The sequence below is a fragment of the Pygocentrus nattereri genome, chromosome 26 (assembly GCF_015220715.1).
Source record: "Pygocentrus nattereri isolate fPygNat1 chromosome 26, fPygNat1.pri, whole genome shotgun sequence".
NCBI lineage: Eukaryota > Metazoa > Chordata > Actinopteri > Characiformes > Serrasalmidae > Pygocentrus > Pygocentrus nattereri.
The window spans coordinates 3434988-3452500 of record NC_051236.1 but is presented as its reverse complement, the minus strand read 5'-3'; the positions used below and the strand labels follow the sequence as shown (position 1 = coordinate 3452500).

At 41.4% G+C, this 17513-nt stretch overlaps 1 protein-coding gene across 2 annotated transcripts in view; it reads right to left on the bottom strand.

The window, feature by feature from the left end:
- The window catches only part of LOC108435695 (contactin-4), a 237245-nt gene that overhangs the window by 64060 nt on the left and 155672 nt on the right, over positions 1–17513 (bottom strand). For both annotated transcript variants that reach the window (XM_017711696.2, XM_037534749.1), the window contains exons 6-11: positions 11519–11722; positions 10262–10364; positions 4156–4340; positions 3385–3527; positions 401–530; positions 94–244 (exon numbers count right to left, since the gene is read on the bottom strand). In XM_017711696.2, coding sequence (XP_017567185.1) covers positions 94–244; positions 401–530; positions 3385–3527; positions 4156–4340; positions 10262–10364; positions 11519–11722 — 916 coding nt within the window. The remainder of the gene's footprint in view (positions 1–93; positions 245–400; positions 531–3384; positions 3528–4155; positions 4341–10261; positions 10365–11518; positions 11723–17513) is intronic.

Genomic DNA, 17513 nt, shown 5'->3' with positions numbered 1-17513 from the left:
CCCCCTTATCAGGGGAACCCAGGGAACCCACAGGACCTGGAGGAGAAACGGCTTATCTGGGCTTCTCTCAGTGGTTGGAGCAGTGACCCGTACCTCTCGCTGTCTTTCAAAAGCTCGCTGCCTTTTCTCCAGGAGAAGGAGGCCCTGGGGGAGGCATGCGGGCGGCACTCGATGATGACCTCGCCTCCCCTCTGCACCAGAGTGGACTTCTTCAGCGGACTCCTGGAGAAGTCCGGAGGAGAGGCTGCGAACAAAGACATAGCAAGTGTTGCTGCGCTCGTCTGAGTCTGGGCCGTACAGCCGTGCTCTGGTATGCGAGACACGTTTGTGTTTTATGAGCCGACGGCCAGACAGAACAGCTTCTGACCGTCGTCTCTTCAATGACTGAAAGCTCGTTTACCTACGACTTTGAGCTCAGCGCTGGCGTAAATGACCCCGTGCTCGTTCTTAGCCAAACACTGATACATCCCAGAATCCTCCAGGTGGACTTGAGAGATTGTTAACTTTCCACCGTCGACCCGGATTCTGTCCTGGGGACAAAACGACAACAGTGGCTACAGCATGAATTCATAACAATAACAACAACAATAACAATGATAATAACATTGATAATAAGAGGGGCCCTTGAGCAAGGTGCCTAACCCCCACCTGCTCCCCGGGCGCTGTGGATAGGGCTGCCCACCGCTCTGGGCAAGTGTGCTCACTGCCCCATAGTGTGTGTGTTCACTAGTGTGTATGTGGTGTTTCACTGCATGGATGGGTTAAACTGCAGAAGCGAAATTTCCCCATTGTGGGACTAATAATAATAATAATAATAATAATAATAATAGCTAAAGCAGCCTTCAAAAATGTATAATCACAGTTTTCAGTACAGTAACTCAGTGTACAAAGTGATTCCAATATTCCAAAATTCCAATCCCATGTGTTTTTGTTTTGGGTTTTAGTCCGGCCCCTTGTTTCGTGACTCCACCCCTGATCGTCTGCACCTGTGTTTCCACCTGTCCCTCGTTTACCCCCATGTATTAAAGCCCTTTTATGATAGTGGTGAGAAAAGTACTGCACTCTTAAAAATGAAGCTGCCAAAATGGTGCGAAGCCACACAAGAACCACTTTTTGCTCCCTAAAGAACCTCCCAACAGATGATTCTGTAACTCTATTGAAACCTCTCCATTCTTCAGTGAACCCAAAGTGGTTCTTCTGTGGCATCACTCCAAAGAACCTTTTCTGCCACCCTCGTCTTTGTTTACGCTGTTGTATGTAGACGGGAATTTTTCTTCTTTGTAAGTTTACATTATCAGAATACTGAACACACTACACGTTGATACACACTGATCAGGCAAAACATCATTCTCAGCACTGTAGTAACACTGACATGGTGGTATTATGCCACAGTGTGTTGTGCTGGTACGAGTGCATCAGACTCAGCAGTGCTGCTGGAGTTTTTAAACACTGTGTCCACTCACTGTCCACTCTTTTACAAAAACTCCTACCTTGTAGATGTAAAGTCGGAGACGACAGCTCATCTGCTCCTACACAGTTTGTGTTGGTCATCCTCTAGTCCTTCATCAGTGGTCACAGGACGCTGTTGGCTGGATATTTTTGGACACTGAGGTGTTTAAAAACTCCAGCAGCACTGCTGTGTCTGATCCACTCTCACCAGCGCAACACACACCAACACACCACCACCATGTCAGTGTCACTGCAGTGCTGAGAATGACCCACCACCCAAATAGTACCTGCTCTGTGAGGGTCCATGGGGGTCCTGACCACTGAAGAACAGGGTAACAGAGCATCAGAGAAACAGATGGACTACAGTCTGTAACTGTAGAACTACGGAGTGCAGCTCTACAGTAAGTGGAGCTGATAAGATGGACAGTGAGAATGGAAACAAGGAGGTGGTCAGAATGTTACGCCTGATCGGTGTAATAGTACTGTGCAAAAGTCAGAGACCACCTTTCATTTATTTAAATGCCCAGTGCAAAAGGCCATAAAGAGCAAGCTACGCACTCTTCACTACATTTGTCCACATCACGATCCGAGAAATCCCAAATTAGAGCTTGCCTAATGATTTCCTGGCCATTGTGGGCAGATTTGCTGGTTGGGACTGATTCAGAAACCGGAAGAAAGTAATTAGAAGATGGATATACTGTTGCAGTCTTAATAACAACGAGCGTCTGGTTAAAAACAGGACAGAAACCAACAATGGAAGTCCATGTGGCATGCGCCTGCCCCCCGGGCCCCGGCGATGACGGCAGAGAGAGCCGGCAGGAAGGCGGGGCCCAAACACTCAGCGGCGACAAACCTCGGTGAGGACGCCGGGGAGAGAGCCACAAGGAGCGGGAGGAGGAGGACGATGCTGGTGCCAGCTACAAGAGGCACCAGAGGAAGGAGCGAGTCCCGAGCTGCCAGCTGGGGGCGATAACGAGGAGGCTCTCGTTCCCTCTCGGCTCCGGTGCTCACCTGGCGGGCAGCGTGAGCACCTTTAAAAAGAGCTGAGAGGGACAAGTAGCAGCAAAAAGGAGACCGAAAAGCTCAAAAGCTCAAGGAAGAGACTGAAAAGTCTAGCTAGCATGAGCCACTGAAAAGTGGCCGCCTTGTGTTGGTTGATCTGCAGCGTTGACCCCTGCCTCCCAGCGTCTTCCGTGAGGCAGGGGTAGCACAAGCTACTATGAATTCTGTAGAAACTGCTAAGAAATGAATATGAAAGTTATAAAGTTATGACTTTAGGAATAGAGGAATAGTCTGGAATCACCCGTATGTTAGAATTCCCATTCATATATTTATATTTTACAGGCCTTCACTGATAAAATGCAGAGAGATGAACGCACCACCGTGCAAAAGTCAAAATGTCTGGAAAACAACACAGAAACCTCATAACATCACACTTTCCAGGATTTACCTTTATTAGAGTTTCCCTCAAAGAATCTGCAGGTGATGATTTTCTGAACTAATCAAACCCATTGAGTGGTGCTGAGGTCTGGACTCTGGGGTGGTCAGTCCATCGCCCAGCTTCTTTGTTCGATGTGTCCGTCTCCTTTTCTCAGCGAGGTTCTTCTTGATCAGCTACACGTCCTTTCAGACCCACAGCGCTGAGCGGTCTTCTCACAGTGGAAGGATGGACAGAAACACCTGTGGATGTTCATCTGTTTATCTGATAGGGGCAGTCTTGGTGTCTAGCTCTTCCAGGTGGTTGTTAGGAGTCCCAGAAGTCCTTTTTTTTTGGATCATCTCATATCTAATGTTAGAAAATCTACTGAAGAATGAAAAACTTGTAACGAACGACTGTTTTGACTTGAAATGAGGTAAATGAAGGGTGGTCTCTGACTTTTTCACCGTAAAGGTAAATGCGTGGAAACAGGGAAACGGACTCCTGGGTGTTCTCACCTGGGACACCAAGACCTCGCCGTTCTTGAGCCAGCTGTACACAGGCTGGGGTTTACCGCTAGCCCTGCACTCCCAGTGCAGGTCGTCCTCGATGGCCATATAAGCATCTCGCAGCGTCTGAGCCCAATGTAGGTGCTCCACATCTACGAGGAAGAGGTGGGAAACAATTTAAACCCTCACTTTAGAGACCACTTTCTGTGAATACAAGCTAAAAGCACCACAAACGAGACTCTCTCCCCCCTGACAGTGCATGGTAAACGCGCGTGTTCGCTGGAGAAGGCTTTAGCCTTTTAGAAACCAGCAAACAGTGAGGTTAATTGGTACACATTAATTCCAGATTATCCTGTCTTTATTGTGCCCTTTTCTTGGTGTGAGCAAAATTGTTTTTTTCGCCGCCGACCTGACGACTCGTGCCACAGCCATTTTAATTAGTCTGGCTCCACTGACTGACAATAAGATGTATTCGTCCACAGGTTATTCATTATTCAGTGCCGGTTACCATGCAGTCCCGTTCCCGACACACAATTAAAATTCCTTCTATTGATTCCCCTGCTGTAAAGGTAACAAACCAACAAAATGCCATATTTAATAGACGAGATTAAGAAATATGTTTTGCAGAACAGACTTGTAATTAATCCAAAGCATTCAGAATTGCGGACACTCCAGCTCCTCCAGAAGACATATTCTACCAAATAAACAGGGCTAATTTGCAGCCCTCGTTAGTTAAGTATCTGCTCTTCCAGCTACAAACCGTTCCTAAGCTACTCTTACCATTAAATATGAGATGTCCTTTAGCGACGCTGCGGCCTCTGGAATTCTCCGCCACACATTCATAACAGCCGGCATCCTCTGGGCGGAAATAGGGTATCTCCAGGACCCCGTTGGAGTGATTGATTTTCATCTTTCCAGGAAAGGGGCTTCCGTCCGCTCGTCTCCAGGAGATGGAAGGCACCGGACTGACCATCAAAGAAGCAGGGCATGTTAAATATCACCATCACAAGGAATAAGAGCAAAGCATGGCTTAAAAATGGTTTAACAGGCATGTGAGTGCAATGACTTGTGTCGTTGTGCTGCTTAGCTTTGCCTGGTGTTCATCTCTGTAAGTACACGCTAGCATTCAAAAGCTCAGAGCTGATATTATTATTATTATTAATTGCTATTCAATAACAATCTATGCAATGTAGAATATGTTAAACTACACACTTATATATATATATATATATATATAAAGACATTTCTGGTCATAAATAAATAAATAAGTATGAACAGCTACCTGATCAACATGATTTAGTCACTGCCTTTTGAATCTGAGACATTATGGATGTTATTATATGTTGTATATGTTAATTATATGTTAATTATATGTTTGTTATGGATGTTATGGATGGATGGACGCCTTTCTCAATTATTATGAAATCATAACTCTCGGTACGATTTACGTTCTAGCAGTTTTACTCAGCTGGACGTCTGAATATGGCGAGGCAGCTTTTAGTTGCAGAGCTCCATCTGCGTGGAATGATCTGCAGAAGCAACTGAAACTGGACCAGTTTAATTCCTAGACTGGTTTTAAGACCATGGTTGAGCTCCATCATTCTTTCTGTTCTTATTTTTCATTTGGTTTTGAATCTAATTTGATTTTGATGGTTGTGGAAGTGCTTCTTTGTTGATTATTCCGTGCTGCTTTATTGGTCAGGGCTCTCTGGTGAAAGAGATTTTTAATCTCAGTGTTATTTCCCATGTTAAAGGTAAAAAAAAAAAGACGTAAAAAAGATTTCACACTTTTTTACAGTATATATGTCTGTTCATCAGCTATTAACTAAACCGAATCTGGGCAATGGTTTTTACTGTAGTTCTACTGGGTTTGTTGCTGCAGAAAACAGAAGAATATCTTTGTATTTTGTCATTTAAGACCATATGACCTGCTGAGATGTATCTGCTTTACTTTCTTGGATTGAGTTTGTCAGTAGTGACCTCCTCACGAGGTATTTTACTGCGTCCTTCATCAGCTTAATATGTAGAAGCAGTTATCATCATTTAATCCAATATAATTACACAGGTCTTTGGGGATTATTACTCAGTTAATATCTAGAACCTGTTTTCTGTAACTCAGTTAGTTAAACTGTCTAAGCAGTTATCTTCATTTAATCCAATATAATTACACAGGTCTTTGGGGATTTTTACTCAGTTAATATCTAGAACCTGTTTTCTGTAACTCAGTTAGTTAAACTGTCTAAGCAGTTATCATCATTTAATCCAATATAATTACACAGGTCTTTGGGGATTATTCCTCAGTTAATATCTAGAACCTGTTTTCTGTAACTCAGTTAGTTAAACTGTCTAAGCAGTTATCATCATTTAATCCAATATAATTACACAGGTCTTTGGGGATTATTACTCAGTTAATATCTAGAACCTGTTTTCTGTAACTCAGTTAGTTAAACTGTCTAAGCAGTTATCATCATTTAATCCAATATAATTACACAGATCTTTGGGATTATTGCTCAGTTAATATCTAGAACCTGGTTTCTGTAACTCAGTTAGTTAAACTGTCTAAGCAGTTATCATCATTTAATCCAATATAATTACACAGGTCTTTGGGGATTATAACTCAGTTAATATCTAGAACCTGGTTTCTGTAATTCAGTTAGTTAAACTGTCTAAGCAGTTATCATCATTTAATCCAATATAATTACACAGGTCTTTGGGGATTATTACTCAGTTAATATCTAGAACCTGTTTTCTGTAACTCAGTTAGTTAAACTGTCTAAGCAGTTATCATCATTTAATCCAATATAATTACACAGGTCTTTGGGGATTATTACTCAGTTAATATCTAGAACCTGTTTTCTGTAATTCAGTTAGTTAAACTGTCTAAGCAGTTATCATCATTTAATCCAATATAATTACACAGATCTTTGGGGATTATTACTCAGTTAATATCTAGAACCTGTTTTCTGTAATTCAGTTAGTTAAACTGTCTAAGCAGTTATCATCATTTAATCCAATATAATTACACAGATCTTTGGGCATTATTACTCAGTTAATATCTAGAACCTGTTTTCTGTAATTCAGTTAGTTAAACTGTCTAAGCAGTTATCTTCATTTAATCCAATATAATTACACAGGTCTTTGGGGATTATTACTCAGTTCATATCTAGAACCTGTTTTCTGTAACTCAGTTAGTTAAACTGTCTAAGCAGTTATCATCATTTAATCCAATATAATTACACAGGTCTTTGGGGATTATTACTCAGTTCATATCTAGAACCTGTTTTCTGTAACTCAGTTAGTTAAACTGTCTAAGCAGTTATCTTCATTTAATCCAATATAATTACACAGGTCTTTGGGGATTATTCCTCAGTTAATATCTAGAACCTGTTTTCTGTAACTCAGTTAGTTAAACTGTCTAAGCAGTTATCATCATTTAATCCAATATAATTACACAGATCTTTGGGGATTATTACTCAGTTAATATCTAGAACCTGTTTTCTGTAACTCAGTTAGTTAAACTGTCTAAGCAGTTATCTTCATTTAATCCAATATAATTACACAGGTCTTTGGGGATTATTACTCAGTTAATATCTAGAACCTGTTTTCTGTAACTCAGTTAGTTAAACTGTCTAAGCAGTTATCATCATTTAATCCAATATAATTACACAGATCTTTGGGATTATTGCTCAGTTAATATCTAGAACCTGGTTTCTGTAACTCAGTTAGTTAAACTGTCTAAGCAGTTATCATCATTTAATCCAATATAATTACACAGGTCTTTGGGGATTATAACTCAGTTAATATCTAGAACCTGGTTTCTGTAATTCAGTTAGTTAAACTGTCTAAGCAGTTATCATCATTTAATCCAATATAATTACACAGATCTTTGGGGATTATTACTCAGTTAATATCTAGAACCTGTTTTCTGTAATTCAGTTAGTTAAACTGTCTAAGCAGTTATCATCATTTAATCCAATATAATTACACAGATCTTTGGGGATTATTACTCAGTTAATATCTAGAACCTGTTTTCTGTAATTCAGTTAGTTAAACTGTCTAAGCAGTTATCATCATTTAATCCAATATAATTACACAGGTCTTTGGGGATTATTACTCAGTTAATATCTAGAACCTGGTTTCTGTAACTCAGTTAGTTAAACTGTCTAAGCAGTTATCATCATTTAATCCAATATAATTACACAGATCTTTGGGGATTATTACTCAGTTAATATCTAGAACCTGTTTTCTGTAATTCAGTTAGTTAAACTGTCTAAGCAGTTATCATCATTTAATCCAATATAATTACACAGATCTTTGGGGATTATTACTCAGTTAATATCTAGAACCTGTTTTCTGTAATTCAGTTAGTTAAACTGTCTAAGCAGTTATCATCATTTAATCCAATATAATTACACAGGTCTTTGGGGATTATTACTCAGTTAATATCTAGAACCTCGTTTCTGTAACTCAGTTAGTTAAACTGTCTAAGCAGTTATCTTCATTTAATCCAATATAATTACACAGGTCTTTGGGGATTATTACTCAGTTAATATCTAGAACCTGTTTTCTGTAACTCAGTTAGTTAAACTGTCTAAGCAGTTATCATCATTTAATCCAATATAATTACACAGATCTTTGGGGATTATTACTCAGTTAATATCTAGAACCTGTTTTCTGTAATTCAGTTAGTTAAACTGTCTAAGCAGTTATCATCATTTAATCCAATATAATTACACAGGTCTTTGGGGATTATTACTCAGTTAATATCTAGAACCTGTTTTCTGTAATTCAGTTAGTTAAATTATATAAGCAGTTATCATCATTTAATCCAATATAATTACACAGATCTTTGGGGATTATTACTCAGTTAATATCTAGAACCTGTTTTCTGTAATTCAGTTAGTTAAACTGTCTAAGCAGTTATCTTCATTTAATCCAATATAATTACACAGGTCTTTGGGGATTATTACTCAGTTAATATCTAGAACCTGTTTTCTGTAACTCAGTTAGTTAAACTGTCTAAGCAGTTATCTTCATTTAATCCAATATAATTACACAGGTCTTTGGGGATTATTGCTCAGTTAATATCTAGAACCTGGTTTCTGTAACTCAGTTAGTTAAACTGTCTAAGCAGTTATCATCATTTAATCCAATATAATTACACAGGTCTTTGGGGATTATTACTCAGTTAATATCTAGAACCTGTTTTCTGTAACTCAGTTAGTTAAACTGTCTAAGCAGTTATCTTCATTTAATCCAATATAATTACACAGGTCTTTGGGGATTATTGCTCAGTTAATATCTAGAACCTGGTTTCTGTAACTCAGTTAGTTAAACTGTCTAAGCAGTTATCATCATTTAATCCAATATAATTACACAGGTCTTTGGGGATTATTACTCAGTTAATATCTAGAACCTGTTTTCTGTAACTCAGTTAGTTAAACTGTCTAAGCAGTTATCATCATTTAATCCAATATAATTACACAGGTCTTTGGGGATTATAACTCAGTTAATATCTAGAACCTGTTTGGCATTTCAGTATAATTTAGTTAAACTTTCTCTGAACCATCAAGGTATCCAAAATAATGTTCTAGTAATCTGGAGTTTGTTCCTCACACGTACCTGGTTAATACCTAGAAACGAAAGCACTGTAAAAGAACTTGTTACCGCACTTTGGAAGTTCACTGTCACAGACTGTAGCCTATTTGTTCCTGCATAATGTATTAGCCCCCCACTACACAGACATCAAAGGAAAGGGAGCAGCAGAGGACCACCGCTGAGCTGATATGATTTGGGTGGTGGATCATTCTCAGCTCAGCAGTGACGTGGAGGAATGTTAGTGTGTTTTACGCTGGTACCAGTAACACCTCACTGGCACCGCTGGGTCAAGAATAATAACTGACCAAAACATCCAGCCAGTCAGAAACTCATCACCGACGAATGAGTAGAGGATGATTAACAGAAACCGTGCATGAAAAAGATGAAATATACATGGACACAATGAAACCAGTATGACCAAAAGTATCCAGACAGCCCTTCTCATGAGTGAATTCAGCTACTTCAAGGTCTTCCTACACCGGCATTTCCGAGAATGTAACAACATCTCTATAGAAAAGCATGAACCAATTTATTGGGATGCTCTGGAGCAGCTGCACATGGGCCTAAGATCACCATACCTAGGTCAAAGTGTGGGCTAGAGGGGTATAAAGCCCCCCCCCCCCACACAGCATTGGGCTGTGGAGCAGTGGAACTGTTCACTGGACTGATGGAGCTCCATCTAATACCTTTGCGATGAGTTGAAGTTCCATCCAACATCAGTTCCTGACCTCACTAATGCTCTCGTGGCTGAACGCAATCAAATCCTCACTGCAGTGTTCTAGTGCAAAGCCTTTCCAGAACAGTAGAGGCCGTTACTGCAGCAATGGAGGACAAACAAGGTAGCTGTACTGAAGAAACTGGCACTACAGCACTTTAATATTACAGGGAGTCGTTTAAACCAGCAAAGCAAATTTTTAAAATTTCCTCTATGTTCTGACCTACATGGCAAATTTGCACACTTTCAAAACTGCCTGCCAGCTAAACCCACAGCTATTCATGCCTGACAGGCCCCCTGCAGCGTTTGCGTCCCCTGACACATCACCTGTAGACAATCGGAGGTCTCCACCCCCCACCCAACCCCTGAAACACAGGCTTCAGCTGTTTCTGCGATGATGAATGCCCCATTCTCTTGCGCTAGCCGCATTTTCATAAGATTAAAGGCAGCTGTGTTTTCCTGAGACATTTCTCTTAAATAAAGCTCTAAGATGTACTGCGCGCCATGTGTGCAGATCCCTTGCTGGCTACAGAGCTCTCTGGAGGTGAGATGAAGTCCAGATGCTAGACCTACTTTCCTAAAGCAAAGCACTCCAGCCTAACTGACGATCCTTTGGCCACATGGAGCGTTTCTTCAAACTGGACTTCGATCTTCGGCTCGTACTCTCCCATCACAGCTGTAAGGGGGGGGATAGGAACATTTCAATACAAAGAAACATCCAGCTTGATAATAATGGCATTATTATTGCACGCTTAGGGCATTTTTACTGCACAAAGCACTAGAACCTTTGGAACCAGAAAACTGACCGTGTGCTTTTTTCCACTGGCAATTGCTTCAGTACTGAAGGTTCCAGTTCTATGGTTCTGCGTGCTCGAGACTGGCACCAATAGGACCCATATATATATATATATATATGTGTACATGCTGATCAGGCATAATGTCATGACCTCCTTGTTTCTACACTCATTGTCCATTTTATCAGCTCCACACACTGTGTCCACTCACTGTCCACTCTATTAGACACTCCTACCTTGTTGGTCCACCTTGGAGATGTAAAGTCAGAGGACGCAGCCCACAGGACGCTGTTGGCAGTCCAGCAGCGACACTGAGGTGTTTAAAAAGTCTGATCCACTCTCACCAGCACCACACACCAGCACCACCACCACATTAGTGTTAGTGCAGCACTGAGAATGATCCACCACCCAAACAGTACCTGCTCTGTGAGGGTCCATATGGGTCCTGACCACTGAAGAACAGGGTAACAGAGTATCAGAGAAACAGATGGACTACAGTCTGTAACTGTAGAACTACAAAGACCAGCTATACAGTAAGTGGAGCTGATTAAATGGACAATGAGCGCATAAACAAGGAAAGTGGTCAGAATGTTACGCCTGATCAGTGTGTGTATATATAGTCAGCATTTTGGAGATTAGGAGGTCTTCATACAATAGTGAGAACATGCACTACACAGGACTACGTAGAAGAGAGTCTGAGTCTGTGAGTAAAAGATGTGTATCTGTGTGTGTGTGTGTGTGTGTGTGTGTGTTTGTTTGTGAGGATGGCTGTGTCCCACCAGGATGTACAAATGCTAAACAGAAGCAGTTTCTCAGTCAGCCATGAATGCACCGACACACACACACACACACACACACACACACACACACACACACACACACAGCTGAGAGGCTGCAGAAACACAAACGCTGTGGCTCCGAGTGGTGGCAAAACAAACATGGTTACGCTCAAGCCAATTGATTCATGTCTGGTAGCATTTCCGCTGTGCCAGCTGACTGCACAGGATAAAGCAGTTAGCCCACTGAGGACCCTCACCATCTCTGCGCAGCACCACTGGGGTCGGTGAGCTGTACACTGTGGCGTTGGTCATCATATTCTTCACCACGCATGTGTAGTTCCCCACATCTGATGGCTCCACCTTCGCAATGTATAGGTTTCCCGTCCTCTGAGACACGAAGCGCCGATTATCTCTGATGAGGACGCTGGGACGGCCGTTATAGATCCATGAGTATCTGATCTCTGGTGAATAAAAAACAAAAGCTTTACTACATGTACATTTCATACATCTGAAGTATTAGATATAGAGCTCGGCCATATGGGAAATATATAACATCACAATATCCGATAACTTGGAAGAGACACATTTAAAAATGACTATACAATCATTTCACACAGCGATCTGCATTAAATCCAATCAAACAGGACCAATAATGCTCTCGTGGTCATCAAATATGCAGATGAGGAGTGTTTTTAAGTACTGACGATATCCATGATATGCTTAGAAAAGCATATTGTGACAAGCTGTGACATCATATATCACAGTAACAACAAACCCTGTCATACATACATACAAAGTGCAGCTATACAGTAAGTGGAGCTGATAAGATGGACAGTGAGAGTAGAAACAAGGAGGTGGTCAGAATGTTATAATGTGTGGTCATGTGATTGGCTGATTAGCTATTTGTGTTAACAAGCAATTGAACAGGTGTACCTAATAATATATACACTATATACTATATACAGAACGGGGAAGAAAGGGGATTTAAGGGGCTTTGAACGTGGCGTGGTTGTTGGTGCCAGACGGGCTGGTCTGAGTATTTCAGAAACTGCTGATCTGCTGGGATTTTCACGCTCAACCATCTCTAGGGTTTACAGAGAACGGTCCGGAAAAGAGGAAATATCCAGTGAGCGGTCAGTTGTGTGGACGAAAATGCCTTGTTGATGTGAGAGGTCAGAGGAGAATGGGCAGACTGGTTCCAGATGATAGAAAGACAGCAGGAACTCAAATAACCAACCAGAATCTCTGAGGAACGTTTCCAACACCTTGTTGAAAGTGTGACACAAAGAATTAAGGCAGTTCTGAAGGCGAAAGGGGGTCCAACCTTATACTAGCAATGTACCTAATAAAGTGGCCGGTGAGTGTATATATCACAGCTGGCGGTGTTGCTTCTAAGCATGCTTTTTTTCTCTTCTTAATATCATTATTTATTTATTTTGGCATTAACATCAAAATCAATGTCAGGTACAAGACCTTCACTTCAACACTGACCCATTACCGTGGAAGAGCCTTAGCTAGAACTTTAAAAGCCATCAATTTTTGACAGAGGCAGTTAAGATAGGAGCAGGAATTAAGACCTCGCACTTCTCTGCAAACGAAAAAGCCTCAGTATGTACAAAAATGCTGGCGGAACTTTAGATAAGCAGAAATAAAATCAGTAGCAGGTCTGCATGATGTTTACATTTGCTTTGCACAATATAAACACATCATTAGAATAGCACTTTCAATCACGAGCAACCTCTCCTAGAGGAGCATGTAAAAGCTACAACGGTAAACTTAACAAGAAGCACTGCCGATATGAACGCCTGAGTAGATCTGCCACATTCAATACAGGCCTAACGTTCTGTCTAATCACACTGTAGTGATAGGCTTGATGGAGGTGGTGCATTTTTCTAGTGTAGCAATCACACTAGAATTGTAAATTCAATTCAGGTTGATTTGTTTGGAGCTTGTACAACAGACACTGTCCCAGTGAAATGCTGGTCAAGACTGCAAACGCGAACGCTGAAGGTGATAATGGAAGGAAAAACTTCATAAAAGCACAAAAAGGGACTCAAAACGGGAAATTTTTTGAGCCTAATTTTTGGCCTCATTCTAGCCAATTCTAGTGGAGAAGCCTTGTAGGTCCACCTTGCTTTGGTGCATAGTTATAGACTGAACACTACAAAAAGATTTGGTAACAGTTCATTTGAATAGTCCACTTTAGATGCTTGGTAGATACTCAATTTACTTTCAAGTTACATTTAATTAAATGTATTAAAATAGACCATAATTCACGCGGAAAAGGGTGGAGAGCCCTCTCTGGGTCGGGGATGAGCTCTTGCCTCAAGTGGAGGAGTTTAAGTATCTCGGGGTCTTGTTCACGAGTGATGGTACAAGGGAGCGGGAGATTGACAGGCGGATTGGTGCTGGGTCAGCAGTGATGCAGGCTCTTTACCGGTCTGTTGTGGTAAAGAAAGAGCTGAGCCATAAGGCAAGGCTCTCGATTTACCGGTCGATCTACGTTCCCACCCTCACCTGTGGTCATGAGCTTTGGGTAATGACCGAAAGAACGAGATCGAGAATCCAAGCGGCCGAAATGAGTTTCCTCCGCAGGGTGTCTGGACTCTCCCTTAGAGATAGGGTGAGAAGTTCAGTCATCCGGGAGGGACTCGGAGTAGAGCCGCTGCTTCTTCACGTCGAGAGGAGCCAGTTGAGGTGGTTTGGGCATCTTATTAGGATGCCTCCTGGACGCCTCCCTTGGGAGGTGTCACAGGCAAGTCCACCGGGGAGGAGACCCCAGGGAAGACCCAGGACACGCTGGCGTGACTATATCGCCCAGCTGGCCTGGGAGCGCCTCGGAATCCCTCCCAGGGAGCTAGTGGAAGTGGCTGGGGAAAGGGAGGTCTGGGCCTCATTGCTCAGGATGCTGCCCTCGCGACCCGAACCCCGGAGAAGTGGAAGATGATGGATGGATGGATGGATGGATGGATGGATGGATGGATGGATGGATGGATGGATGGATGGACGGATAGACCATAATTGTCTTTGACTCTAAACCTGCTCTAATCCTAACTGTAACTTTAACCTCAACCCTAAACCTAAACTCAAGCCTCACCTTGATCCTAGCCCTATCCCTGGTCCAAATCCTAACCCCACCACTGTTTGGACTCAACTGAGTTTCCTGGTCCTATAAGGGACTACAGTGGACTTTCCAAATAAAGTGAGACCAAGAAGTGTCTTAGCAAGTGAAAAGATCTTAAATCTAGTCAATACATCTGATATTTCTCATTTTGAGATTGCTGGAACCCTATTCTAAGATTATTTCCCATTTTTCCAAGATTATGTTCATTTTTCTAGACTTTTGAATATTTACTATTTTAAGCAATGTTATCTTTTACATTTACCGCATTTGGCTGATGCTCTTATCCAGAGCGACTTACAATCTGATCATTTTACACAGGTAGGCCAAGGTGGTGTTAGGAGTCTTGCCCAAGGACTCTTATTGGTGTAGTGTAGGGTGCTTGCCCAGGCAAGGATTGAACCCCAGTCTACAGTGTAGAAGGCAGAGGTGTTACCCACTACACTATAACAACTTATCTAGTGAAAGGGGTTTTTGAACAAATATCTCCTTAAATCACCTTTCAATAAAAGTTTTGTAATAATAATTACTTTAGAAATTATTAAAGACAGAGTTATGAGCATAAAACAGAGACAGACAGGCCTACAAGCATTTCACTGAGGCAGGCAGACAGGGACCGGAACAGCAGGCCCAAAACTTCCAAATATGGGCTTTCAGCTCCAGGAGCAGATAGTGTAGGTTATGAAAGGAGATTGTTGACAGTGAGTGCACCCGGCCTAGGAGCCTTGAGAAGTGTTGTCCATTCAGCGAAAACAAGCCTGCCGTTAGTGAGCAAAATAGATAAGAACCGGTAGAAACTAGCCCATCAATCAAAAGTAATGAGGAGAGCACCCAACACTTGGTTAAGATGACCTCATGTGCCAGGATAAGGGAATTACATAAAATATAGGAAACAAAGGGTTCCTAAAAAAAGCTAGAAAAAACAGTTCTATTGGTAACCAAGGTGATTTCAGGATGTATCAGAAAAGGTGGGGTGATGATCTCACCCTCGGGAGGGGTGATGAGCTCGCCCAAGAGTGGTATAAAATGTATGGTTTTTGAAGTGTCTGTACACTCTTTCCTTTCGGGCGCCAACTTGTCACATTGGAACTAATAATCTTCCCTTCAAAACGAACCTGCGGCTGAAGTTTGGTCTTTTCATCTGACTTAGATTTCTTTTGCAAGATAGATTTTTCACTTTTCTTTAACTTTTGCAAGAACCCTCTTTCAATTCTTTCACTTTGCTACTCTTTTCAAATTAGAAAACAGATTAAATTAAAAGTAATTAGTCAGAGGTGGACGAAATACACAAACTATATACTTGAGTTAAAGTCGAGACCCCCAAGGTAAAATATTCCTCCAGTAAAAGTAGAAGTTCCTCCCTTTAGACCTCCACTTGAGTAAAAGTACTAAAGTATTTCCCTTCAAATGTACTTAAGTATAAAGTAAAAGTACTAAAAGAGTAATTCTGGCTCTGATCTGGTCCTGTTATCATTTTTATAACCAGACTGGCTTCATGAACTCATTTCAGGTGAAAGTCCTCCAGCGTCTCTCTTGGTAAACCAGTCTTTTAATAGAACGTCATTAATTAGTGACGCTGACGTCTATTAAAATGATCAGAAGCACAAAACACTGAAGGTAAACAGTTTCCATCAGGGAGAACCGAGTGGCTCTGAAATCACTTTTTACACACAAGCAAAGTTTCAGTTTCAGATTTATTTACAACTTAGTTCCAAGTTTAAGTTGAATAAAAACTGGCTTTAAACTCAGGATCACAGATGAGCTCCTTTACTATGTTGATCTGTAGGCGTCTGTTCATAAACATAAACCAGCCCAAACTCATTTACTATAAAATGAAATGGTGTTTGTAGAAATTCAGAAAAAAGCCGCGTCAGTCTCGACTGCATATGTGGACATATTTCTATATTGTGCTCTATTTACACAAAGTTAGGTTAGTTCATCATTTATGTTGAACAGACTCTCCCAAAGTTTTACGCTGCTGCGCTGACGTTGAACCGCGTGCTGCACTGGGTCGGTATGACCAACAGGTCAAAACCAGCTCTAAACAAAGTGACTGACTTCAAACAAGTAAAATGCATCTAGAAATATGTTGGAGAATCTTGTAATATTCTTAAAAATGATCTCATAATGAGAAATTTTAGATATATTGTCTAGATTTAAGATGTTTTCACTTGCTAAGATGTCCTTTTTTTGATGTCTCTGTTTCCCTGAAAAATTAGCCATCTTCTAGCTGAGGTCGTCCACTCCAGAGCTCAAATCCAATTTGCAGCTGACCAATCAGTTTCATTCAAATTTCAATTAACATCAGCGATTTCAAAATCCAAGGCTGGGAAATTGGATTGCACCTTTGGAAAAGGTCCAGGAAAGACTCCTCTCACCCCGGACACCACCTGTTCCAGCTCCTTCCCTCAGGCTGGCGCTTCAGCCAGATGAGGATCAGGACATCCAGGCTACAGAGGAGCTTCTTCCCACAAGCCATCGCTCTCTTGAACAATTAAAATATCACACAAAACAATATTCCAGCTTCAAACTGCACTTCTAGATACACTTGTGTATAGTATCACTCCATCCTCTGGAACTGCCGTCTCAAACCAGCGTATATTCTAGCATCTTACTCACCTGCCATATTACCCCACCTGTCTGACCGTCACCTCATTGACCCCTTTCTCTGCCACTATACACCCTTTAACTGCTGCTGCACTCAGCACTTTAACTTCAGACTCATACATTGCACAATGTAAGGTTTACAGGTATGACTCTGTGTGAGTGTGAGTGTGTGTGTGTGTGTGTGTGTGTGTGTGTGTGTGTGTGTGTCGGAATGCAGGTTTTTATTTTACTTTATTTTGTATTTATTTTATCTTATTCTCTGCATATGAATGTCTGTCTGGTACTGTATCTGTGAGCTCCTGTAACCCAAACTAAATTCCTTGTATGCGCAGCACACCTGGCCAATAAAGCTTGATTCAGATTCTGATTCTAAGTTGAAGACCTCTGCTCTAGCTCTTCATCAATGGTCAGTTTCTAGCCACAGTGTCCGGATATTTGTGGGTGGTGGTCCACTCTCACTGGCAGTGACACTGATCTATATAACAACCCAGCAACACTGCTGGGTCTACTACTGGTACACACAC